Source organism: Lampetra fluviatilis, chromosome 17 (assembly GCF_964198595.1).
Source record: "Lampetra fluviatilis chromosome 17, kcLamFluv1.1, whole genome shotgun sequence".
In the NCBI taxonomy this organism is placed as follows: Eukaryota; Metazoa; Chordata; class Hyperoartia; order Petromyzontiformes; family Petromyzontidae; genus Lampetra; species Lampetra fluviatilis.
The window spans coordinates 8,847,747-8,874,691 of record NC_136291.1 but is presented as its reverse complement, the minus strand read 5'-3'; the positions used below and the strand labels follow the sequence as shown (position 1 = coordinate 8,874,691).

At 44.1% G+C, this 26,945-nt stretch overlaps 1 protein-coding gene across 2 annotated transcripts in view; it reads left to right on the top strand.

Moving 5' to 3' along the window:
• Positions 1-26,945, top strand: part of LOC144936907 (sodium/hydrogen exchanger 3-like) — a 127,416-nt gene that overhangs the window by 36,896 nt on the left and 63,575 nt on the right. For both annotated transcript variants that reach the window (XM_078864122.1, XM_078864121.1), the window contains exons 4-6: positions 13,513-13,591; positions 17,694-17,871; positions 22,395-22,615. In XM_078864122.1, coding sequence (XP_078720248.1) covers positions 13,513-13,591; positions 17,694-17,871; positions 22,395-22,615 — 478 coding nt within the window. The remainder of the gene's footprint in view (positions 1-13,512; positions 13,592-17,693; positions 17,872-22,394; positions 22,616-26,945) is intronic.

The following is a 26,945-nucleotide window of genomic DNA, read 5'->3' as shown; positions in this document are numbered from 1 at the left end:
GCATAGTGCGTGGGCATGGTATGACTTTGAAGCCCCCCCGCCCCCTGCGCATTTCCCATGTATATGCTAAATTCCTCTTGATATGCACATTCTTTTTGTTAAGGCGCTCTTCTCCCACCCCCAACCCAGCTTATATGTAAGCTCCTAGCTTGGATTGTCTCATTCTTCACCTGAGGACGGCTGCTTGCGTTGTGGCCGAAACGTCGTGAGAATTGTTTCATTTTATTATGTTTTATTTTTATTATTTTATTACTTCCCTTCTACGTGACTTTACCGAAAAAACCAAGAAGATGAATCCCTGCAGTCACGAAAGCTTTAAATCGAAAAATGGTCTAACACTGTTTTATTGCCTTAAAAGGGAAAAACCTATTATCACCGCTCACACTCAGTTGGATTTAAAACCATTAAACCTCAACCCTGAGAGAAGAGAAACGCAGCAGAGGGGGATACCGTTTAGAAAATAAACAATTTGAAATGTTAAGCGGCACCAAACAGACCTTAGGGAGACATCCTCTACACTGCTGAGCACGTGTCAAACACAGGGGGCGAGGGTGACAGGAACGGCTGTCACGTGCTCTAGGGGGCGCCCGATGCTGCGCTGAATTATTTCATTATTTAGTTGACCTCAAGAATCAGAATTTGTATTTATCCTGGAGGAATCCGATGAGCTATGAAGCTTATTTTCACAGATGTCCAGTAGGGGTGGGTCAGAAATTCATAAGAATACAAAAATAAAACGATCGGAGTGCAAAGTATAGAAAAGGAAAGAAAATCACAAAAACGTAAATACGTTAGATAGATAAAGTACATAAGTTCAAATTGCATAAGTACCTCCATTCTCAAGCTTGGGCAAGGCAGCAAATTAACAGCAAGAACAATCCCAGACCACACCAAGACAACACAGAGCCCCTCAATAGAATTGCACATTAAAATGTAACTATCAATACATGGGTAAGGATGAAAGTCACAAATCACATTTGCAAATTTACTTGTATCCAGCACTAACCTTCTGCTTGCGCATATTTTTTTGAAGGAATATTTACGATGTTAAGGGAGAAAACGAGGCAGCGCCAAACACGTTGGTCCATCAACGGCAATGGCTTTCGCCCGGTGCTGCTGAAGGTGAAATCCGGCTAGCTGGGGTCTGGCCAATCTGGGTTTAACTCAAATCTGTAAATGTCAAGAAAGCCATGAGTTTCTAGCAACACACGAAATACTCAGGCTCTGTGCATTGTGAATAACCATGAACAGTTCCAGAAAAAAAAACTGCATTTGCGGTCATTGCTGTCTTTAGGCCACCGTCCTTGCTTACATTTATATAGCGCCTTTATCCAAGGGTTATAAGTGGTGCGATTAGGGTAGCTAAAGGTGATATGGTGAATATGGATGGGGTATGGGGAGGGAGGTTTAGTGGGTACGGGAATTACGGGGGTACCTAAGGATGGAGGGAAGGATGGGGCCATGGAGAAGAGGTGGGAACCTTGAGGGAGGAGCGGAAACCAGACAGGGAGGGCGCTTGCTTAATGAAATGAATGTTTATTTGAGTAAATGTGCCCGACTGACAAGCAGCAGTGAGACAGAGAGACAACTGTTGACAGGGTTTTGTCCTTATTAGGAGCACTCATTAGTACTACTGGCTGGCCTTATTAGGACTACTGTACTGATGGGTCCTAAATATGGACAAAACTAATATAACAGAGTACTCTGTCTCACTGCTCCCTGTCAGTAGGTCTCATTTGGTCAAATTCATTTCATGGTGATCTCAGACAAGATGACCAAACATGCAATGCTCGAGGAACTGTTTATGGTTGTTCATAATGCACAGTGGCAAATTGCTTTTTTTGTACACGTTGCTGTGTGTTTTGCTGAAATTTAAAACATTTACTGTATTCCGAAAATCGGGAGCACATTTCTCGTATATAGTACTAATCCAGTTGTGGAATTCCACCTTTTAATGGCGAAGCTGAGTCAGTGCAGCAAATCTGGCTGTGACGGTCCCACCTGATGACGGAGACTTGTGTTGCCTCCGAAACGTCGTGATTTTTATTTTATTTTACTTTCATTAATTTTAATGTTTTACCTACGTGACTTTACCGAAAAAACCTAAGAATATGAATCCTTGCAGTCACGAAAGCTTCAAATTTAGAATCAGTGCAACAGGCTTACCAGTGTGAATTGGTCTTCATTTTCATCATCAGCAGCAGCCAACATCAATCTATTGCTGGATACATTCCTTCCGAAGCCGTTGCCATAGTTATCCAACGATATTGCTGGCTTCAGCTACATACCACATTGTCAAAAACAACCAAAGTTTAATTGGTTTTAACAAGACGTCTTATTTTAAAGAAGACGAAGCTTCTTTTCGGGGGGAGTCAGTTCATAACGCAGGAATGGCATTAACGGTACGGATGTGAGGCATTTTTCCCTCCGACGCAGTGCCCTACACTCGATTGAAATTTAGTTGATAATATTGCTCCGCTGCCTAGTCCCCTGCAAAGCAGATGAGCGAAATAATGGGTCTGGCAGAGGCATCCAGTAATGAAGGCCCTCGTTGTCATGGGAACATACTAAGACTCTAGTCCGGACAAATGCAAAAGGAAAGTGGCCGTATTGCTAGCATCAGTCACTGTCTTGTTTTGCATTCCTGTGTTCCCTCGTTGATATTTTTGTGTATATTTTAATGCCTGTTTTTTGTTGTTGTTGTTGTTAATTCAACTTTATTTCGTGTTTATGCTGGATATATATGCACTTTCTATGGTTGGTATTTCGTTTTGTCTCTCTCTATTGACCTTGCCTCGCAATGTCCTTGCTAATAATTTGAGATGAACACGGGGGGGCTGCCTTTTTACTTAACAGTAAAGTCCTGCCGTATTAAAACTACCACACGGCTCATGGTTCAGGGATCACCGTGACCTCTATGCGGCATACAATGTCCCCATAGCCCCCTTGTGACTGAACATTTTGATGTCCGCCCAGATTGCGGGCGTCACGTGCCTTCACGTAGCCGCACGGGGGGCGAACAAGCAGGGGGGAGAAAAAGAAAGAGCGTTTTGAGCATAGAGAACACTTTGAAGAATGCAATAAGTGCGTTGTATGAACGTAACAAGGTGGGTGTTCTATCGTTGCAAACAAACAAACAAAAAAACGGATGTCGTATTTTCACCGTGGTTGCGTGGTGAAAGTGGGAACATTTTTTTTGTAAATGTTTGATCCTATCATAAATGTATTTTTGTATACTCCCAACTCTTCCAAACTAGCTGGCCTTTGTGGAAGAGTGGGCCAAATATCCTCCAAAGGGTCCTCCAGAGCATCCTCGAAGTGAATGCCCCTCTGCCGGCAGTGGCGTAAGCAAGACATTGCAGGGCTGCACTTTTATCTTTTACAGCAGTTATATAGTATGGAATATTTAACGATATTTTCTGCTCAATAGAGAATGTGTCAATATTGGAATGTTTTCTTGGCGCTTCTGTATTTTAAATGTGCAAAACAACACAGTTTAACACGTAGGCTTCCGCGACCAATATTATCGATAATAAAGTTGTTGTTGGGTTAGATCGCGTACATATAAATTAGGTTTGTCACAAAACTAAACGTGCCAATTAGTTAAGACTTCAGCACACCGGTGTGTTAGAGAGTAAACCCACGACATTTACAATTTTCAGAACAACACATTTTGTTTTAGCCCTTTATGAGGTTTCTTGTCAGTTTACTTTAATATGAAGTCTATGTGACGATTAACAAACATAAATTAGAATCAACTGAGATTCTGCTGCTATAAGCAAAGCTATTTTTTGTAATTTACTTCCAAAAATTCGTGTTTAAATGTTACCTGCAGTCGACTTATTTTAAATATACCAAATCATAAGCTTCACGTTTATTTTTTCCGGTATTTGAGCTTGGATTACTCCATTAAGCTGATAATTCTCGCGGTGCTGCTGCTGATAATGGTAAAGATGGAGATGTGAGCTGCAATCCGGCTCCTGAGCTCTCGTTGGAAATACAAGATAGATCCGATAATGCTTATGAAATGTTTAGATTCGTTGAGACAGAAATACAAATGATGCCTCTTTCATTGATACACACATTTAACAGGTTATTGGTTGACTAATGAGGCATTTTATTTACTTTTAATTAAACACAGCCTCCCAATTCCACTTCCAATGTGCGTAATGATGCAGCAAAGCCATAAATAGTCTGGCAATTTTTACTATTATTATTTGTAAATTTTCGCGATAGGATATTTCGTCTTTGAAGATGGCCGAGGCATACCTCCAAAACAGATATACACATCTCTAGGTTTCTTCCATGGAAAGTACCGTAATAAATGAGTAAACATATAAACAAAGATACTAATTGCTTTGGGAAATAATATTTACGTCTAATTTCCCACAATGCTGCGGTGTTCCTGCTTCATTGAAGCGCTGGGTAATGATCTCCCGTGTGGGAGTTCTGCTTGACTCACAGTATGTCATGGTGGGGGCACGCTGGGTTTAGTTTGTTCGAATAGGAATGTTCTTTTTAAAACATTTAATTGACACTGCAGCAGCTAACCCAGTAAATACGGTTTATTTATTTACTACTAATAGCGTATACATAGTATTTCGTAGCGGCAGCAGAAGATGTTTTCTGAAAATTCCATTTGACAAATAAAGGTATAAACATAAATGAAGAATATGTTAACCATCTCAGATTTGCTGAAGATAATTACGAGCTGAACAAAAGCAAATGTACATCATCTAGATATATATCTAAATAAGCTGAAGTCTCCCGTGAACTCCGTGACCTCTGTGTGGCCACCTCCACTCTGAATCCATCCCCTCTCCCCGTCCCCTGCGAAAACAGACGCCGCTCCGTGCAGCCGACTTTAGCTTACACCTTAGTTTTCTCCCCCCCCACTCTCTCCCATCTCATCACATTCTCATCGCCAACATCTTGGCCTCGTCATTCCTTCTCTCCCTCCTGTACTCCCTGCCCAGCGCTCCTTCTTTCATCCTGCTACTCATCTTCAGCCATGCGCCCTCTTTGCCCGTCTTGGGGACTTCTGTGCCGACAAGCCTTCTCTTCGCCGGTCATCTTGCCCTGTCAGGCTCTCTTTCGCAACCTTCCATGCATGATGTTCGTGACACTACTCCCATTCCTGTGGCAGTTCACCAGTATTTGTTTAAGCAGGCTTGACTTTGCTGATGAGACACTGAACGTCAAAGCCCATCGAGAGTGTGCTTGTGTTGAACCAATTGGCGCTGAAATTGCAAATTCCCAGAAGGCTGTGCAACTGATGGGATGTGTAAAACATATATTTACTTTGATATGGACGGATAGGTCTGCCTTATTTATTTTTACATCAATAAAGGTTACTGTAGCTAGATAATGATGTATCGGTTTTTATTGTGTACATTTCTGAAATGATATACTGATACTGAACATAATTGTCTGAGCAATTTGGGGGTGCCTTTGATCGTGTCTTGTAGTTGACAGTGCATTTGGCATAATTTAAAGAAACCAGTCGCCTCGTTTTGGCCAGAAGCAGAGTTGAGAGTTGAACATGTGGGTGGGTGCATTGATGGGAAGATACCCATATGGACGAACACGTGAGGATTTTGTAATATCGTTCTATATTGACAGTTTCTATTGCTGGAATAGAACCACAAAATTTAAAACGACATTCACCATGTTTTTGAGTGCTAAGAATTATATGAAGGTAATAGCAGATTTAATACACAAAAAAGAGCTGGCTTGTATTGCAAAAAGCAAACATTTCATTATTTCTGACAATAACCACTTATTAACAGGGATATCAAGGTCATTTGCTCATATGTCCAAATTATTGTTTTAAATTTCACTGTCCATATGTTCAAGTATCTGTTGAGTACATTATGTAATGGCGCATTTTCTTTGTACTTTTACAACGTGGTTACTTGCCGAGAAAATTTACTGTCCAAATCGTCCTTGCTGTGCCCAAATCCACATCAAAATATTGATCTCATCTGCAATGGACTTATACGTAACGCCTCATCTATTTGTGTATTAATGCTGGTGGCTGTGATGAAGACATCCCACGTAACGCGTTGCCTGCAAGATATTTATTTAGGTCACGTCAGGAGCTTTGGTTGGAAGTTTGGCCAGTAGAATAACATGGCCCTCACTACACAGCCCGTGTATTCAATTTGTTGGAGTGGACGCACTGACGACGACGCAGTGTGCATTTGACTGCCATAATATAGTGAACTCCACTGCTAAAAATAACCCAGCTTAGATGGACCTTGGGGAGCCAGTGCAGACCTCTAATCCTGCCCTTTTAATTTATTTAGCAGAACACGCAGCACCGCGTTACATTCCCCCCCCCCCGGTTCAGGGCAACGCATCCATTCCCTGGTTACGTCGTTATCTGCATTTGAAAGTGTGAGTGCACTGAAACCTGCTTGTGCGTGGCAAAAATTTGAATTAATTCCCTTTACGTCACGGAAAACATAAACGCCCACAATATACAATTCTGAAAGATAATTATCACATTGTTACGTTCTACATACGGTAATTTAAAAACTAGCATCATTTTTTTACGAATTTTAATTTCATTGTTTAACACGTATAGCCGCTATTAAGTTTTTTCCCTGTGAACGCATCCCTCGTTAATCCCACCACGTATGAGATTAGCCTAATTACATTTTGGCTATATTTATGCATTTTAAAGAAAAGAAAAGCTTGACATTCATTGTTCTGACTGAAAGCACTGCCAGTTTACATTTGTCTGGCCTAGTGTGGCCTTACCAACATTTGTAAACTAAACTAAACTTTTTATATTTCCAGGTAAGGTCCACTGAGCTATACAGCTCTTTTTTCAGAAGCGACCTGGCCACAAATGATCATCCAACGAAGTGGCTCATCATGTGGAAATTTGGATGTTAACTACCTCACCTGGTATACAGGAGGTCGTGGGTTCGATCTCGACCCTGACCCCTGCTGTATATTTCGAGTTTGCATGTCTCTCTCCCCGCAGTCGTGTGGATTTTTCTCTGGGTCCTTCGGATTCCCTCCTCCACACTTAGAATCAACACGCGTTTAGAGTATTTGGCAGCTATACATTTCCCCACCTGATAAGCCACTTCGTTAAGCTATCACTGTGGCTAGGTCACATCTAGAAAATAGTTATATCGCTAAGTGGGCATTACCTGGTAAAATAAAAAAAATGTTTTAATTTAGTGTTTGGAGAATTGTACGTTGAGTCATTATAAGTTCCATGGGTATATTCTGGGTGACCCTAGTCGCACGACGGGAATTTTTATATTTCCATTTGTGCGTTTGTATTCGCATCTGCCACGGTTTTTTTGCGATTGCGGCTCAGGATTGTGGCTCTCAAGCTTCGCGATTATGCTGACATCAACTCACGTGTCTTTGATTCTCCTCGACACTGATTGGCTGTGGATTGTTTTCATGGAGTGGGGCTTATAACCCCAGTCTGAAAGTTTGAATTAGCAAAACACTGCTGCGTACATTTGGAAGTATTTTCGTGGAATTTTCTCAATGCTGGAATTCTGCAAAAGTGCTGAAATAGACTCGACTTCGTATTAGGCCCAATTTACTGCCCTTTTTAAATCTGTCTCGCTAGGACCATAATAAATGATCTGTGTCAAAGTGAATTCCTGCTCACATGTACAGAGGCGGTTCTCAGCTCCTGTTTTACAGCCCTGATCGAAGTGTCGGACATTCCACGTTCCTGTGGTGGGGAGTGGGGGGTTATCTTTCCACTGGACAACCTTTTTTTTTTAAGCAATGTGTGGGCCCGTTACATCGCGTTTTTACGCACGTATACACCGTCAACATAAACTAAACCGGTTATAAAAAGCAGGTGGAGTCTCACTGAAAAAGGTAAGGGTAGTTTTTTTTTCCTGGGCAACCTCTGTTAACTTCCCCGGGTCTTGTATAATACATGATCAAAGTGTAAGCTTAACCGTGTTTACTGTGCTGAAAAGCACGACGTGAAAAAGGTGGCACAAAAAAGCCTCTCTTGAAGCCTAATGCGCTTTGCCTCCGAGTGGTGACATTTTTGAAGTTTGGTTACATTGCGATGTTGCCAACAATGCCTATTTATTGCTCTGATTACTAGGCCTGACCTGTACACTCTATACCTGGATGCCCCTATTTAGCACTTTGATGTGGGTTAAGTTTCAGGCACATTCTAGGCTGAATCAATGTTTCAGTTTTGCATAATCTGGGAGTGTAAATGTAAGCGAACACAAATAATCGAGGTAAGGTCAGTTGACCTTTCAGTTGCAAGAGAATAAGTGCTTCTTGGGAGGTTTTTTAGTCTGTCTCTTGTAGCGTTAACACTGATTGTGTGGGAGATCAAGACGTTGTGGTTATTAATTAGCCTGTGCACTGACCTCGCCTGTGTTTAATGAGGCACAGTGTGTTGTGTTTTTGGAAAGTTGATTTAAAAAGTGAACCTGCCAGTGAGTTTCTCGCTCCTGAATTATTTTGTTGTTTCGCATTTGCGCTCTTGTTGTTCTCTGCATTCAGTAATGTGCGCTGAGATACATGGCGTTTCAAAAACCATACAAAGATGCAATTATTATTTTTTATTTGTTAACCCCAATGTCAAATTGTATATATTTTAGAGTACTTGTTCATGCGAGCTTATAGTCTCCTTATACTGTGTTTTGACTCCTCAAACAAACCTTTATATTTATATTCCAGCAGTCTACGATTGGAGACTTTTTCTTTTTCACAATATTGCTATTGAACTTGTCTCACATGCAGTAAATTTGAATTTACTTTTGAAGACATTGGTGCAGCTATAGGCACCATGATGGCAAGATATTAACTACCTCGCCTGGTATACAGGAGGTCGTGGGCTCGATCCTGACGCTTGTATATTTAGATTTTGCATGTTCTTCCCGTGGTCACGTGGATTTTTCTCCGTGTTCTTTGTTGTTTTCCTCCACATTTAGAACCAACATGCGTTTAGATCAGTGGTTCTTTCCCTTTACTGCAGCCTTGCACCTCTTGGTTCTCAGTCGTTACAAACATGTAGAATGTTACTCAATACATAGGGTAGGTTTGATGAAACAAAGTCGATGTACTATGAGACCTCCTTTACCAGTGGCAAAATATAGTAATAGGTTTTTTACCCTTTCAACTGGTACAAAAACTGACACCTTTATACAAGGCATCATGTTTGCAATAACCACAACACAAGCAGTCAAAATGTGTGGACCAATCAACTTCAAGGACAGTGCATATCATTATCATCATCAGAGTTGTTTCTTTTTGTTTGCATTTTGACTGCTTGTGTTGTGGTTATTGCAAACATGATGCCTTGTATAAAGGTGTCAGTTTTTGTACCAGTTGAAAGGGTAAAACCCTATTACTAAAGTCGTTGTACTTACGTGCCCGTGCTTAAGTTGCGTTTCGATGATTTACCATCTAAAAACATCTGGCCATGTCTCGCACCCCCAGAAAGGACGTCTCGCAGCACCAGGGGGTGCGTCTTGCACCCCCAGGTAAAGAACCACAGGTTTGGAGTATTTGGCTACTCAAAATTTCCACCTTATGAGCCACTTCGTTGAGCTATTATTGGTGGCCAGGTTGGCTTCTGAAAAAGAGCTATGCAGCTCAGTGGGCCTTGCCTGTGTAGTGAGTCATTTCAGAGACACTATTTAGGAGGCAACAACGTTTATTCTACACTTATGCAACACCGTTACACACGGGACTACAATACACCTATCTCTCTCGCATACGGGATAACTATAATCGAGTCAGAACAGCCAACGTGCTGTCTGACCCACGATGTCTAAGACATAGACGCAGCATTTGGGTTCCACTTCACCTGCAGACAGCCCCATATTCGATCGGAGCTTCCCTTTTATCCTCCTCGGTGCAGCCTGGCTCCACCCTCGGCCGCGCCTACCTCTGGAATATTCCCGAAGGTTCCAGGCTACCTTACACCTGTTCCCTCTCTGGCTCCGCCCTTAAACACGCCCCCTTCGGGAACTCTCCAGACGTTTCTCAGCTACTCTTCCCGTGTCCCCTCGTTCACCTTTGGCCCACATTACTCACCCGGCCTATCACATGCTTAACCCGGTGCCGGGGTGACTCGTCCTCACATGGCCTCTACCGCCAGCCGCCCCCACCACACTCCCCCAGTGACCGACTGAGTCTGCTATCCCCTACTCTGTCGGTAGGACCCATCTGGCTCTCCTCTGCTAGCACCCAGTACCGTGCCCCGAGTGGCCCACTGAGTGGTAATGCGCGGTGTGTTAGCCTCTACGCCCATTTCTACGGCACTTGGCGCTATGCGTCGTAGTGATTTATTTAACATCACTACACCTGTATAATAAAATAAATAAAGTAAAGTATGGGCCATTATCACCATGGGGGAGTGACAATGACCAGTGGTGGTGTGTTTTGCCCGCCTGTTACAGAGGTTTCGCGGTTCGAATCCGAACGGTGGCCCTGGTTAATGCTGCGGTTGTATTGATGCATAAAATACGCGCTGTCTGCTTCATGGTGGACGTCAAACAAAGATATCGTGATGTCAGTAGCACGTTATTGTGCGCCAGCGTGCATAGTTACAATTTTGGCAAATTAGAAAAAATAATTATCCACAAATTACTCACTTGGCATTACACACAGAAGTTGTTCCCCCCCACCTTCACCAGCAGGCAAATGCGTATTTGCAGGCCGGTGCTGAGTCGCATTGTGCCAGAGCATGACTTTCACATGGGATAAAATAGTTATTTTGATGTCTTTGAACTCAAAGAAGTGGATAGTATTGTGGTCTTTTTCCATTATGCTACATTATATATATAACATTTTTTAGAATGTGATGCATTCAATATATAACAAGCATACATGTTTGGGGTACGCCATTGGAACATGTGTATGCGGTGTGGTGTGTAACCATACGAAATTTTAAATCCAAAACACCTTTACACCTGTGCTTGTAATTCCGTTTGCAGAAATTGTCTTGATTTACTGAATTTTCTAAAAAGTTATTGATTTATCTATCTGTCAGGAACCCGTGGACACCACAGAGGGAGATACAAATTACGAATATGTGTCGAACCGATTTAAAATACACCGATTTCCCAATGTTGAATGTAAACTCCTGCACGACGTCTTGTTGATGGGTGGAGATAAGCAGGAGGTGGATGGTTGAGCACGGTGTCGCGAAAGCGACAATGTCCCTTCAGCCACGTTGTTCTTCGGATAAAAATTTGATCCGGTCAACTTCACCGAGGCTCAACAGACCAAAGGAACCGCGGTTTCCGTCGCCAGACGGCTGTACCAAAATTAAAACTGGACACGTAACATTTTATTATGCGCATAATCTTCGAGAGTCATTTTAAAACTTGAAAATTTTACATTTCTGGCCACACTGTAGTCATCCTTGCCGTCTCTGCACTGATTCACATCCTCTCTGCAAGTTTCCAAATATTATGCTCCTAATGCCATGCACTTGATATATTTATATATGAGTATATTGTGGCTGAATGACAGTTGTTAAGGTTTTGATCGAAAGTAAGTTAAAGTGTATAATCTATGTGATATTTTACATTCTGCATACATAGATTTATTTCCATAATATAGGGTTTTGGGTTAGATCGCATAAATATATAAATGTGTCATTAAAACCCGCCATCACCCAACACAGCCAACTAGTAAGGGTTGTCACGTAAACAGAACATGCCAATTAGTCACTAGTACAGCAAGCCACAACATTAACAATGTGAGTACGATGTTTTGCCAGTAATTACCAAATCAAATAACACGAGCATTGAAACTGCCCAAGTAATTAAAACGATCAAAATACTGTACATTGCGGTAGTAACTGATAAACTAGCCAGATGTTTGGAAAAACAAAACATCCGAATCAGATTTGGCACGGTAGATAAAATACAGACATTAATATCTGGTACAAAATATGCATTACCGAAGCTATCAACAGAAGGTGTGTACGGGATTAACTGCACTTGTGGCAAATGCTATGTTGGGCAAACAGGACCAGTGATCAGCACAAGACTAAAGAACATCTGAGCAATATTAAATACTCCCAAATACAACTGTCAGCAGTAGCAGAACATGCGTGCCAACAAGAACACTCAATTGATTTAGATATTGTTGAAGTTCTGTGCAAAACTAGCTACTACTGGCCAAGACTAATTAGATAATTGATCGAAATTGAAAGAAAATAATAATAATTTAACGGTTCTGATAGCTACTGACTTAGTGCTGCATGGAAGCGACTCATCAAATAATACATTGTTTAAATGCATGCCTATACAGGCCACCATACTTCAATAGGGATTACCGTTGGTACGGCTATTTTAATACACAGGAAGGACAATATCAAAAAGTTTGCATAATTTACATGCATAATGTACGTTGATTAATAAATCCCCCCCCCCCCCCACTTTGCGTAAGAGCGCAGAAATATGGTCACCACATCGACGCCTCTATATAAGTGTAATGCGAGCGTAAATGGGGTTGTTGCTGGGCTCTGGTCCAATCACACGGCCCAGGGTATTGGGGGGCGGAGCCTGGTCTGCGGGGCGTGTGGGAGGGGCCACCGTTCACCTCGGCTCCAATGGGAGGCGAGGTGAATGGGGGCGGAGCCAGCGGGGTAGTATGGGAAGACCGGATCTGACGATCCGGAAGGAGAGGAGTCAGTGTCACGTGGGGGGAATGTATATAAGTGGGAGCCCGGAAGAGATCGGGGCAGTCGGGGAAGTTAAGAGGCTGAGCCACGTTGGGTGGTGAGGAAAGATCCGCGCCATCGGCCACGTGGCCGAAGGACCTCTGCAAGCCGTCGGCCAGCGGAGTGCGGGAATAGAGGAGCTAACGGAGGAGCGTGCGTGGCACGCGAGAGGGAGCGTGCGCGGGGCGCGCGCGGAACGACTCTGGTCCGAGAGGAGGCCAGTGGGGGTGCGGAGAAGAACCTGAATAAAAGACAAACGGAGACCAGCATCACCTGACGGAGTCTTTTATTACATAAGGAACGAAACAGGTGGACTTCACAGATCTGGCTGTCGCATGATGAAGCTAGTTGTAATTACTGGCGAAACATCGTACTCAGATTGTAAATGTTGTGGCTTGGCTCTCGAATTGGCCACGTTCTGTTTACGTGAGAACCCTTACTAGTTGGCTGTGTCGGGTGGTGGCGTGTTTTAACGACACATATATTTACACGATCTAACCCAAAAACTCTGTTATGGATGATATTGGTCGTGAAAGCCTACGTGTTAAACATATATTTATTTGTTTAAGCTCATCCCAATTTACTAGACACTTCATAATCTGAAAGCACGATATGAGCTCTGATCAATCCTGTGAGTAGTGGCTTATCTCATGGATTATGGGATTTATTTTTGTGCGCAAACCCATTGCACTGCCAGTTTCCACATCACGTATGTAAAATAAACGTTAACTTAAGAGAGCCATCAAAATAATTTTACCTTGGCTGCAAACATTAACATTGTTTTTTGTTTATGTATGTTTGCACTGTTTTGTGTCAAGGTTTTATACAAAGTGTTTGACACTTTCGTGGAAGTTGGTGCCGAAAATATACAGACTGTGGACTACATGAAAGGATTTGGTAAGTCAAGTTATACTTTCCCTTGTGTCATTGCAATGCATTTTAAATATGTTTTTGCCTACAAAGTACAACTTAAATATTAATGTGTTTCTGAGGCATTATTTTTCTAACTCTCATTAACATTAAGAATCAGAATATGTATTTATCCTGAATAAATTCGATGAGCTATGAAGCTTTTTTTGTTCACAGATGTCCAGTGTGAGTGGGTCAAGGCCGTAATTATAATATATATTGGGGGGGACACATCCCCCCCAATATTCAAATATGCTCAAATATTGCTATAAAATATATATCTGTTTATATGATTGTGGTTATGGTTGTACTTTATTAATCCCTAATCTCTGCCATTACATACAATATAACAAGAAAAGGCAAAAAATAAAAAACAGAGCAATGTAATACAATACACTATTAGACATTATTGTATAACATAAATAAAAAGTCCATCCTATGTGTTAGTGAATTTTTGTATATTTTAGGCAGGAAATGGCAGGAAATTCGTTATCAAATTGAGATTGTTTTTTCTGGAGGCGGACCCCCTGACCCTCTGGAAGAGTTGGTCCCCCCCCCAATGTTGGCTCCATGGCTACGGCCTTGGAGTGGGTGAGAAAGTTGCAACAACAAACAATACAAAAAAACATGGGAGTGTAAAATATTGGAAAGGTAATCAAAATACTAAAATAATAAATAACGTCTATAAGTACAAATTGCAAACGTATATAAATTTCTGCCAATTTTTCAACAAGCCTGGGCAAGATAGAAAAACAACAACAGTCCCAGGCCAGAGCAAGACAACACACAGTCTCTCAATGAAATTGCACATTTTCAGTTATGACTTGGGGCTACCAAGGCTCTACTGTACTTCAATTTAGTTTATTAGTCATCGTATATGGGGTAGTGAGGCAGATGAAAACAAATTTACAAAAAAAATTGTATTGACAACCTTTGCCAATCCACTGCTAAATGAAACCATCTCTATATTCTGATGGTCCATGTTTTTTTTTTACGATACTTCACCATGTCGGTCAATATGGGTTAGTGAAGGGGGGGGGGGGAGTAGGTATTGCCAAGGACAATTTCAGATGTCGCTTTCTGCTGATGTCCATCATGGCACGGGGGAAGGACAACAAACTAAACACAAAAATCAGTTCTCAATTTAGACTTTAAGGTGCATTGCGCCAGTGGCTTTCTAATATCGGAATCGAGAGCGTTCCAGACGGCCGCATGAAGCGCGCGACGCAGCTACCATCTCTGTTCGCCGGCTAGCCGTAGGAGTTGAGATGCCGTATCCCTGGCTCGCCAGGAGAAGGCAGTGCAGCAAGTTTTGCGTGCGATTCGGTTTACTCCCACTTGCATGAAACACTCATCATTCAATGGCTGAAACATTAAAATAAAAACGCAACGCAGGACCCCCTCACCCACCACCCCGAAAAAGTCCTGGAATAAAAAACAAAAGTTAAACAAGTAGACCCATGTCGAGAGGGGCTCTCTAGAGGTCTCCTGTCATGGAAGTGCTTCTGATAGCAGTGGTTTGAGCAAACAATAACACGGCTGCACCTTGACCTCGCTTTAATACACATTTATGGTGGTTTATAAAAAAAAAAGAAGATGTGAAAGTCACGCTGCAGGTCAGATAAGATTCGGTCATATAAAACTCCCCATCGAAACGTAACTAAATATTGATGACAACATTTCTATTTGTCACAAATCAATTTACTTGCTTTCATTTGATTACATTACAAATGGTAATGCAATAAAGGGTCCTACTATATTGGACGTCTCCCAGAAGATCGTTTTTTTTTACTTTGTGGGGGTGTGGAGAGTTGGTGGGATGTGGGGGGCACAGTTGCAGTGCATTATTATTGTAAGCAGCACACTTGCCTGTATAATTTGGAAGTTGATCAGCACTGGAGACTCCCTGCGCCGAGGTCAATCCCAACACAGACGCTGTCTCCCCGACAGACCTGGTCTTCGCCTGAGGACGGCTGCTTGAATTGTGGCCGAAACGTCGTGAGAATAATTTTATTATGTTTTATTTTATTACTTCCCTTCTACGTGACTTTACCGAAAGAATCAAGAAGATGAATCCTTGCAGTCACGAAAGCTTTAAATCGAAATTTAACCGATGTAGAGTTCTATCTCTACGCCTGTCGAAAGCGAATTCCTCATCAGGTGCGGCGCACGCGCTGGAGACTGGACACTCCATGCGCCTGCACAAGTGAAACTCCCGGCGGCTAATTGCGAGTCCCATGCAGCTTGCTATGAATACACACACCGGGACGGCTGGGGGTGGTGGTTGAGCGCGCCGGATTCCCGCCCACGGCGATAAACTTCGAGTGGCGAGCCATATCCGAAGCTCTCCTGGGAGCCTCCGCTCAATCAACCCCGCAAGTAATCTGTGAATCAGAAGGAGTCCCGAGTGGAGAAGTACGGTCAAACGCTTTGTAGGGAGGCCGTCATCCTGCAGTGGATTGGCAGGGGTGCGGGCGTTATTGATCCATATTCAGTTTTTGGGTTAGGCCAAGTAATAATGTTTAAACGAATATTGTTATCACGGGCTTTATCAATCAATCAGCATAACACTACCCCGTGCCCTAACCCACACACATATATGGCTCGCTGTGTTGGCTTACGAAAGCCTATGTTTTAAGTTCACGCTTTTTTTTGCATTATTTTATCAAAAACCAGGGTGCACTGAACAGTTGAAGGCGGTAATTATCGAGTACACTGATTAATCAGTCTTGGCACCTTTATTGCAGTGTCTGCCTCAGAGTTATGGCACCATCAGGCTTGTACACTATTAAGGAAATTTCTCATTCATTCTCCATTCAGGTTAATTTTAAAGCTGCAATATCTGCAGAAGAGAGATTCTTTGGCCATTGATGGTGGAATTTTACAATTTCTGGAAACAACGAATGGCTTTTAACACACATATACCATATGTTAAACTGGGCCACGTGTATGTGCGTGGGTCTCTGTGTGTGCCTTGACCAGTCACGTGGCTCCCAGTATGAGGTTGTGCCCTATCAATTTGAAGAACGACTTCGCAGTCGTGGCGTTTTGGGGGTACCGTGCACGGTAGCTGGTATAGCTGGCTGGTAGTAAATCACCGTTTCGAAACGGCGTTGCTGATTCATACAGGCCGTTGTGCAGTGCGCAAGCGGAGAAAGTAACCATCAGAAACTGCCGTGTTAATTTATAACGAGTCGGCTCAGTGCCCCGGCATGGTTGGCACAGGCCCTGGTGCAAGGAATTAATTAGGGCCCCCTGAACCCCCTCCACGCCCCCCTCCCTCCTAGCCCCGTGGGTCCTGGCGCAGTTGCACCACCTGCACACTCGCTAACTACGCCGCTGAGTCCGCTGACCTACAAAAGGGCAGTCATGCAACTTCTCGCAGGGTCTTCCATGAGCGGGAGCTCTGGAGAATCCCTCTAAAGGGTACTTGGCCTACTCTTCCACACTGGCCAAGCGTCCTGAAATAGGTGGCAAGAGCTATACCCACACTTTACCCTACCACGTGCGACCTGCTTGGTAGGGTAAAGGGTGGGGGGGGGTTAAGAAAAGGGCCCCATTGTTTCAACTGCCGCACCTGGAGATCGAACTTGCAACCGCTGGATCTCAAGTCCGTTCCAACTGCCCGTTGCAGCCAGGGCAGCATCTTGTCGCTGATGCGTAGTCGTTATACGTTTGATTTGTGATGACGTGGTTTTTGCGGCCGTGAAATTGTGCGGGTTTGTGTGACCATGGTGATGTGGTTGATTAAGAACAGGAGCGTGGTGGTGGAGCAGTAGCGTAGTGGTCATCGGAGGCTAAACGGATGCGCGGGGGAAGGACGACAAACTAAATGCAAAAAGTTCACAGCTCCCGTGGCTTCCTACTATCACAAGGAAGATGGTTCCAGACGGCCGCAGAAGCGCATTTGAAAGCGCGCGATGCGGCAACCGTCTTTGTTCGACGGCGAGCCAAAAGCCACTGCTAGGATGAACAGGTGCCTTAATAGGTGCTCTCTAACGACGCTTGCCCCAGACAAGCCCTGCGTGTACTGCACGGGCAGTGTGGTGGTGGTGAGGGCGATCTTTGTCTCCGTGTGGCGGTGGCGCAGCCTCTTTCCTCGTGGTGAGCCTGGGCGGCACGGCGGTCGGGGTCGTGTTCGCCTTCATGCTGTCGCTCGTCACGCGCTGCACCAAGCACGTGCACGCCATCGAGCCGGGCTTCGTCTTCCTCTTCGCCTACCTCGCCTACCTCTCCGCCGAGATGCTCTCGCTCTCCGCCATCCTCGCGTGAGCAGCACAGCAGCACCATCACAGCAGCAGTAGCAACACAGCAGCAGTAGCATCACAGCAGCAGCAGCAGCAGCATCACAGCAGCAGTAGCAACACAGCAGCAGTAGCATCACAGCAGCAGTAGCATCACAGCTGCAGTAGCAACACAGCAGCAGTAGCATCACAGCAGCAGCATCACAGCAGCAGTAGCATCACAGCAGCAGCAGCATCACAGCAGCAGTAGCAACACAGCAGCAGTAGCATCACAGCAGCAGTAGCATCACAGCAGCATCACAGCAGCAGCAGCAGCAACACAGCAGCATCACAGCAGCAGCAGCAGCAACACAGCAGCAGTAGCAACACAGCAGCAGTAGCATCACAGCAGCAGCAGCAGCAGCATCACAGCAGCAGTAGCAACATAGCAGCAGTAGCATCACAGCAGCAGTAGCATCACAGCAGCAGTAGCATCACAGCAGCAGTAGCATCACAGCAGCAGCAGCAGCGCGACGCACCCACGCGCCGGTTCTGTGGGCTGTGAAGTCAACAACCGTTGAACCGACTGTGTTGCAAGGGCAATTAAACTCTCAGTGATTGTGATTGCCCATGATTCAGTGCCCTCCAGCCTTCCCCAGAAATGTTTATTGTCATTATAAAAAATTCGTGACTTAGGCTTTGGTATGTTTAAAGTGTAATATTACCGTCTCGTTTGTCATTTTGCTTTGTATTATTAAGTGCAGTTGTTTTTGTGTGTTCGTGCCATAAATGTAGCATTGGCACATTATTTGCGTATAAAAAAACATTTCACCCGATGTCTATCCTTAGTTGGAAGGAGGCCTCCCCGCATCATGTCGGTTGTGGGTGTTGTTTGACCGTACTTCACCACGCTGGTCAGTGCGGGTTGGTGGAGGGTTCAGATAACACTCACCACTGGTGGCCTCCCATGGGCTGGAATTGTACTCGGGTCGCCGAGTTCATAGCAGAGTGCGTCAACCCCCGTGACACCGCTCTGCCACTCATGTGTGTAAATATGAATCATCAATAATCAATTCTCGATCGCACGACTTGATTCGTGAATTTGAGAGTGAAGGAATGGATTTTGACAGATTAATTGATGCATTGTTACATGCCAATTTTAAATAAGGTGGTCGATTTTTGATAAGATGGAGAGTCAGAAATATTAGCAAGGAATGTGCAGCTCTTGGCCATTTTCAATTCAAAAATATTATTTCTCATGTGGGCAACAGCGTGACAGAGTGATTATACTTGTACCTCACAGCAAGATGGAGCTGGTTTCGATTCCTGACTCGGGTGTCATTCTGTCTGGGGCCTGTTTGTTCTCCCCCTGTCCTGCCTGGATTTCTTCTGGGTTCTCTCGTTTCCTCCGGTAGCTACAATTACAATGGAATTGGTGCGTGGCAAAACATCCCAATGATGGACCCTACTGGAAAGTAGTATTCCTGTGCAAATAGGCAATCATATGTTACATAATGCAACGAGTTACAATTCGGATTGTATAATTCATTCCAAGAATTTTCCAGCGGTTTATTTAAAAACAAATTCCACGTTGGATGAAACCGGAATGCTAAGAGACAACCCACGTAGGAAAATAATAAAAAAGATGCCCATATAGGTTAGTCGACTATAGGAGAGCCTGGGACCTACCAGTTGAGGTCGGCTGCAGGGGCTTCGCAGGACGATCACTCCGGAGAGCCCTGGGGGGCTGCTCCGCATCGAGGGGGTGGCAAGGAAGGAGGTGGTGGCCGACGTCGGCAAGCGGGCAGAAGCAGCATCCCGTTGGCTCTGGCTGAAGAGGAACGAGCGATGGCAGAGCCCACACAGGCAGCAGGGAGGGGCAGGGCTGAGTCGAGTGGCGGACCGAGGGGGTAGTTCCAGGATGCTGGTTCTGCCGTCGATCCCACCTGAGGTGTAGTGGTGGGCTAATCGACGAAACACCGGCGAAGGTTTCAGTTTTCAGTTTCATTTATTAGGATTTATCCTGTGAGCCATTCGGCTCTTGATTTGGGTGCAACCGCAACAAACAATAAAATTACAAGATACACCTAAACTTCATTGGACACAAATCTAAACATCACATACATAAACAATACAATCCTACAGAAAAAAGCACCACCCGTCCATGCTGCGTACAAGGGGGTGCCCACTTGAGAACCCTGTGAATTCCCACTCAGCTCGGTCCCATTTAGGGGAGTAGTGCCTTGAATTAGGAAGGGGGAGTAGCGGTTTCAGTGCCATCCGGCTCACAGAAGCAACAAGGAAGTGAGTGCCTGTCAGGTGAGCAGGCATCGATGATCCCCATCGTGTTTCGTATAGTCTGACTCAGTGTGCTTTCACGATCCCCAAACCCCGTGCATAGCACCAGACCGAAGGCGTTGCCTACCACACGTGCCACTGTGCCAGTAAAAAATTCAGATGTAACGAGCAGAGGTTCGTGTCAGCAAGAGCTACTTTAAAATTCCAGTGTTTGCAGTGCCACAAAGCGTGGGGTTTGGCGCGTATGTGCGCATGCACGCACACGCGTCCCCAGCCGCTGTGTCCGTGAGTGGTTCGCCTGCTATAGCCGAGCACATTTTGTGAGAAGCTGGCCAGCAAATTCTTCAAACCACGACTATATCATAATTTTCCAGCACATCCATGAAGATTTGTAGGATACTTTTTTTGGTTATAGACGTATATATGTGTCCCAACTACTGTCAGACATGCGAGTGAAATGATTAAACGTTAGCATCAAGAGTCATGTGGAAAGAATGGCTTCGCTGGGGGTAATGGTGATGGGGCAGAATAATTTTCTTGTGGAAATGTAATAATGATAGTTATTATCGCTGTTTTTTTCCTGTTGTTTACATCTGATTAGCCTTTGTCTCTGGCACATTTTGTACTCGGCCAAATTGTACGGCGTTCATGATGATTTTGCAGCAACTTCGAGTGATTTTTGTGGAACATTCAAAACCCACAGTTCTTATTTTCGTGAAGTTTTAACACCCCAGCATTGTTATCGGCATGCGAGTAGGATTGTCACCTCTAGTTCCAAGTGTTTGAAATTGTATTCCCAAATATATGATGCAAAAAAAGAGAACAATGTATTATGTAGCCATTGAAACCAAATTTACATTCTGAACGAGATAGTGTGTCAGCATTATAAATAAGTAAATAATCATACAACATTAGTTTTCGAGTATTTGGCTGCTATACATTTCCACTTGATACACTACTTTGTTGAGTTATCATTTGTGACCAGGTCGCTTATGAAAAAGGGTTGTAGAGCTCAGTGGACAATACCTGGTATATTAAAAAAACGAGTTTAGTTTTTTGTATCTCTGGCTTCACGTATTGCCCATGCCTCCTTCAACTAAAAACAGCGCAATGATTCCTGGTCATTGGTCATTGACACAGTTACAGTTCTACCAAGGACAGGTGGCCAAGTGTCTCAGAGGTCAGTGTTCCGGGCTGGAACCACTGAGGTCCTGGTTTTGAATCTGGAAAGCCACCCATGATTCAAGCCGCTTCTCAAAGTGAGTTGCATGTGGATTGTCTCAACACAGCCACAAATGACCACATAAAACTCCACCATATGAAGTTTGGTTTTATACTTTGCTTGGCTAAAATCCCAATTCTGGTTTGAATGGCATGCACTGCTCTTACATTCTAGCAGAGCTTGTCAGGAAATGCACCACCTATTGTGTAAAGATAAAAAGGCCACTTAAAAACTAAAATCAAAGAAGTCCTATGAAGTATTGTTTCCCCAGGCTATTATTTGACACACTGGCTTCACTGCAAACATTTCCAAGTGTATTCTTCATCTCATCGAGAGATATCTGAAGCATCAATGGAATGGATTTGGGCAAAAAAGTCACAAAACATTTCCATCAAGGTCCAGTCAGTCGCCCAGTGTCACCTAACCCATGCATATTGCTTTATTGCGTTGAACAGGGCCCCGTCGTTTGGACGGAGCCCTCTTGCCAAGAACATCTGGCAACCCCGCAGAATTTGTTCAACAAGCCTGACTTGGCTGATGAGGCCCAGGAGGTCAAAACCATTCTCGAAGTTGCTTGATTGAATAGATGCTGCTGGAAAGTCAATAAGCCAATGACTAAGAAATTCTACATTTGTTTGTGGAGACACAGGACGGACGTCTGTTTACATAGGTTATCACCCATGCAGAATTTGACTGCTGACAGAGAGTACCTGGGTAATTGTTTTTTTACCCTTTTATCTGGCAACAAAACTGACACCCTTTTTACAAGGAGTCATGTTTGCATTGACCAGAATACCTGCGGTCGGAATGCAAACAAAAAACACAACTCTAATAATGCATGCACTGTCCTTGAAATTGATTGGTCCACACCCGAGACAGGCTCTAAAAAAAGCTAGTCTCAAATGGTGTTTGGACCAGATGACGTCAAACGGCGCACTGGCAAAGGAGGTTCCAATGGAGTACCTGGGTATTTATCTCGGTGTCGCGTGGCATCTCCGTCTGCAGGTGACGTAAGCACACACTCTGTCCGCTCTCCCCCGTTGCGCAGCATCACGTTCTGTGGGATCTGCTGCAAGAAGTACGTGGATGCCAACATTTCGGTGCAGTCACAGACGACCATCAAGTTCACCATGAAGATGCTGGCGAGTGGCGCCGAGACAATCATCTTCATGTTCCTGGGCATCTCGGCCGTGGACACCCACAAGTGGACCTGGAACACCGCCTTCATACTGCTCACGCTCATCTTCGTCTCTGTCTACCGCGTCATAGGTAAGGCACCCACCGGTGGCACCGATGAGCTGCTGGATTCCCGTTGAAGGTAGCCCCCCCGCCCCCCCCCGCTTCAGGTTCACTCTGCCAAGGTGGCTCAATTATTTCATTGTTTCAGGTAATTTTTTGTTTGCCCGCACAATAACCTTGCATCCTCAGTGGTGGAGCTGAGGATGCCTGTACAGATAATCTGGAGGTTGTTAGCTTAAATGCTGTTTGGAGGTTGACTCAGCCCATCATACCTCTGGTTGTTAATATAATTAGTAGACTTTGTGGGGGAAGTTAAGTGGCTGTCCTATGGACATATCCCCCACAATAGGGATATGGAATTTTCATACTGGCTGAAATTCCACCTCAATGCTCATTTGAGCAAGAAATACACATTTTTGATACTTTTTTATTTGGGCCAAATGTTGAAACAAATTGACTGTTGATTTCAACAACGCTGACTAACCTATATGGGCATCTTTTTGATGATTTTTTTTGCCTGCCTTTTTTGTCCGTGCTGTAGAATTGCCACTGCGTAAAATGTGAAGTCATTTAAACATCTTTTCGTTTTCCAAGATGTCTGATCAGTGTGGAAAATTGGGCCAAAAAATGCGCTTTGGATGGCCTCTCCAGAGCTGCCTCTAGCGGAGGCCCTTCCGCCAGCAAGAAATTACAAGGCTGCACTTTTACCCTTTCTGCAAATATATGTACAGCAGTTTTAACTAGTTCAATAATATTTGAATATTTCATCCTATTCCTGTTTCTACACAACTTCTTAATGCAGTCCCTTAAATAGTTAAATTACATACTTACACACATTTGTAAAGTGAACAGCTTTTCATTAGGATTGATTGGAACAAACTTCCTCTCCACATTAAGCAATCACGTTCGCTCAATAGTTTCCACACCGCCCTCTAAACTCACTTTTTTCCCATAGCTCACCCCACAGCCCACTTAATCTCCTCCTCATAACCACCACTGCCGTTCCTGCTCCCTTTTCCATGGCTCCCACTCATTCCCCATCCATCCAATCCATTCATCATCGCCATTTGCTCTCATAGCTAATTCACGCATCGCAGATTTGCCCATTATTTCCTCTCATCCATTGTATTCGCCTCATCTCCACCATTACATTCATGTGTACCGTTCTTAAGTCTCTGTAAAGCACCTTGGGTCAAGGCGTTTTATATATATATATTACGTGAAGGTAAGATAATAAAACCACAGACAAGTGGGAAGGCAGCCAGGCGATGGGTGACCTGGTGCCAACAATTGCCCAAGCCCTGCGGTCCTCTGTATATCAAGATGTTTTCAGCCAATTAACGAGTGTTCATACATGTGTAATGACTCTGACGACAGTAAATAAGAAGAGGCACTTTTATTGAGTCGACACCATCAGTAACCCTATTATAGAAATACACAATAAGGGACTCTAGGCTTCTTTGGTGTCTTCCAGCTTGTATCTTCCTCCGAACCTCCCCACTCCTCGTGCTCTCCCCTCATATATCCCTCACCCTATTTCCCTTAGTCAATCCCTGTCCGTTCTTTCTAACGTATGCAAACCGTCGCCTCTGGGTTCCACTTTGTTTTCCACCTATTCTCCTTTAAAACTTTTCCTGCAATCACTTCAAAAGCCTGCCTCCTGACCAATCTCTGTGAAGGCCTCTTTCCCGCAATCAGAGACCTTGGCTTATTTTTGAAGAGCCGTTTAGGCTGCACGTTGCCTTGGGGTTATTTTCGACCATTACACATGTGGAAAGAAACCCGATGTGCGCGGAGAAAACCCACGTGTGAGAGTTTGGGGGGGAGCACACTATCCCAGCGCAGATGGAGATTACCTCCACTAGCCTTACTGCCAGATCCTGGCAAGTCAGGGCACGGCAGCGCCACGCCGTACGTGGAAGGCAGTTTCACGACATTTATGTTACAGCCCACGCACATAGTCACCGACAGATTGGCTGCTATAAAGTGGGTGACTTTTGGAGGGGGTGGCCGGGATAACCTTCGTGCTCGCTGTTGAACCACTCTGCACAGGGTCGATGGTGTTGTGTCTGCGGCTGCCCATCAGTTCCCTAGAGAATGTATAAAATGCACCGCTATACCAGGGGAACGACGTGGATATTAATGATCCTGCGACTGCGTTTGTGCAAACATTCTACCGTCGGCTTGTCTCGGAGTTCACGTTTTACACCGTGTTCAAATAATCTTGAAGGAAATGTAGCTTAAAAGTTATCCTGCTCGTCAACAGTTTTTCATGCTTCGCTTACATTTTTCTGTTTTAGATCTCAAAGGACCATCCACTTTATATAAATGAAGGTTCAATTGAATTAAGCGGGGTGTAAGTAAAGCTCGTGATTTTTGTTTCTATTGATGTTAAGTAGCATGGGAATTAAATCCACGTTTCATGCTGGATGTGTCCTGCCAAATTGGCAAAGTGCGTAGTATGGTGAAGGCATAGGATTCGGTGCGGCATTTACTTTCATCGTCCCTCATTAAAATTGAAATGCAAGGGTTGTTTTTTGTCTTTTCTCTCGGGTAGAAATTGCAAATCTCAGCAAGTGAAATCTACAATGGTTAGGAGGAGTGTGTCTTCATTATGGCGTCTTCAGTACGGGGTATAATGCACAATTCAGCGACGCTATAAATAAGGTTTTTCTTTTTACCGTGCACAGGTGTAAATAATAACTTAATAGAGGCTATAGCTTGTGGATCGAATGAGAAAATGCATATAAGCAACGTGAATAAACATATAGTTTATTAAATATATAAACAGCAAAATTAATACATATTTAAATGTAAGAGTGAGGAAATTAAGGGTTGTCATCAATTATTTATCGTGCATTAAATACAATACATTTTCACAATAGTTCAGCTGAAATAATTATAAACACAAACATCATTAAATATGCATACAGAGGCGTTGTTTCTCTGTATGCCTATGCGTGTGTCTCTCTCTGTGTGTGTCTGTGTCATCTCTCTCTGCTTATGTGTCTGTCTATGTGTCTCCCTGTCTGTGTTTTGTCTCTCTCTCAAATTTATCAATCTTTGGAAGAACGTAATCAACCAGGTAGGGTGTTGACTGTTATGTTAGCCGACTCTCTGTGTTGTATTGCATTATATTTCTAAGTTTCCTAGGTTTGTTTTCTCTTTCATTTGTACCTGATGATAATTGCTTGTGTTGCAATCGAAACATCGTATGCTATTATTTTTTCTTTCTACGTGACTTTACCGAAAGAACCAAATAATAATACAAGGAACGTGTTCATATATATATACAACGCACATAGAGTGCATAGCATACACGTGCAGCCCTGCTGTCAAACCACTGCTAGATGAAGGGCTTCCCTGCACCATCCGAGTCACGGGGGTCATGCTGCCATACTTCACCACGCTGGTCCGTGCGGGTTACGTGAGTATTGCAGCAGAGTCAATGCGTTGTGCAGCAGTGGCCCCTGCTGACAGCATCAAGGAGTCAGGCATGCTAAATAAACACTGCTGGTTTACCAGATGTTATTGGCAGGTGCCCTCTCAAAACCGTGGGGCATCAACACAGAAAACAATATTTAAGTAGAGATAAAGAGCAAACTGTTTTTGTATTACTTGGAATGCTTCACGACAGCGTTCTCTGAGGTTTTGTAAATATCACTTATACAAAGATAAATGTTCCCTGGGTAGCATTTTACAGACTTTTGAGTCAAGTGCCGTTGGCGAGCATCTTCGAAGAACAGCATGGCGCACAAAGTGGGTGGTGTGACCATTATCCCACCTGGCAACCTTTGCCTCTCCAGAGCTGACTTATCCGCACCGTATCATGTACTCATTTAAGGCTGAGTCGACCCAGGGGAAGCCCAGAAACGGTTCAGATATCACTCGCCACTGACGTTACCTATGGCTGACAATTGATCCGATGTCACGGTGCGCTAACCACTAAGCCACTGCTGCCAAGGCAAAAGTCCCTCGTATAACCTCAACATAGTTTTGGGGCAAGTGCTGTTTGCAAGGACTTATGAAGGCTGGCATGCCACATGAGGGGGTGGGTGGCCAGCACCACGCCCAGCCGCCTTTTGTCTCCTTCGGGTCGATGTTTACACACCGCACCAGGTACTTGTTTCGACCTAGGCGAGGCCCGGAACCGTTGCAGATAATTAATCATTACTGATGTTGGCCGTGAGCGGTAATTATCGAACTCGGGTCGCTGGGTTCATAGTGCAGCGCGCTAACCACTACGCCACTGCTCCCCGCATAGATTGACACATGCATCCATCCAGACATGCATTCCAAGGACTTTGTTGGTGGTCGCGATGGTGGTTGTGAAAGGACAGAATGAAAATATTGAAAATAC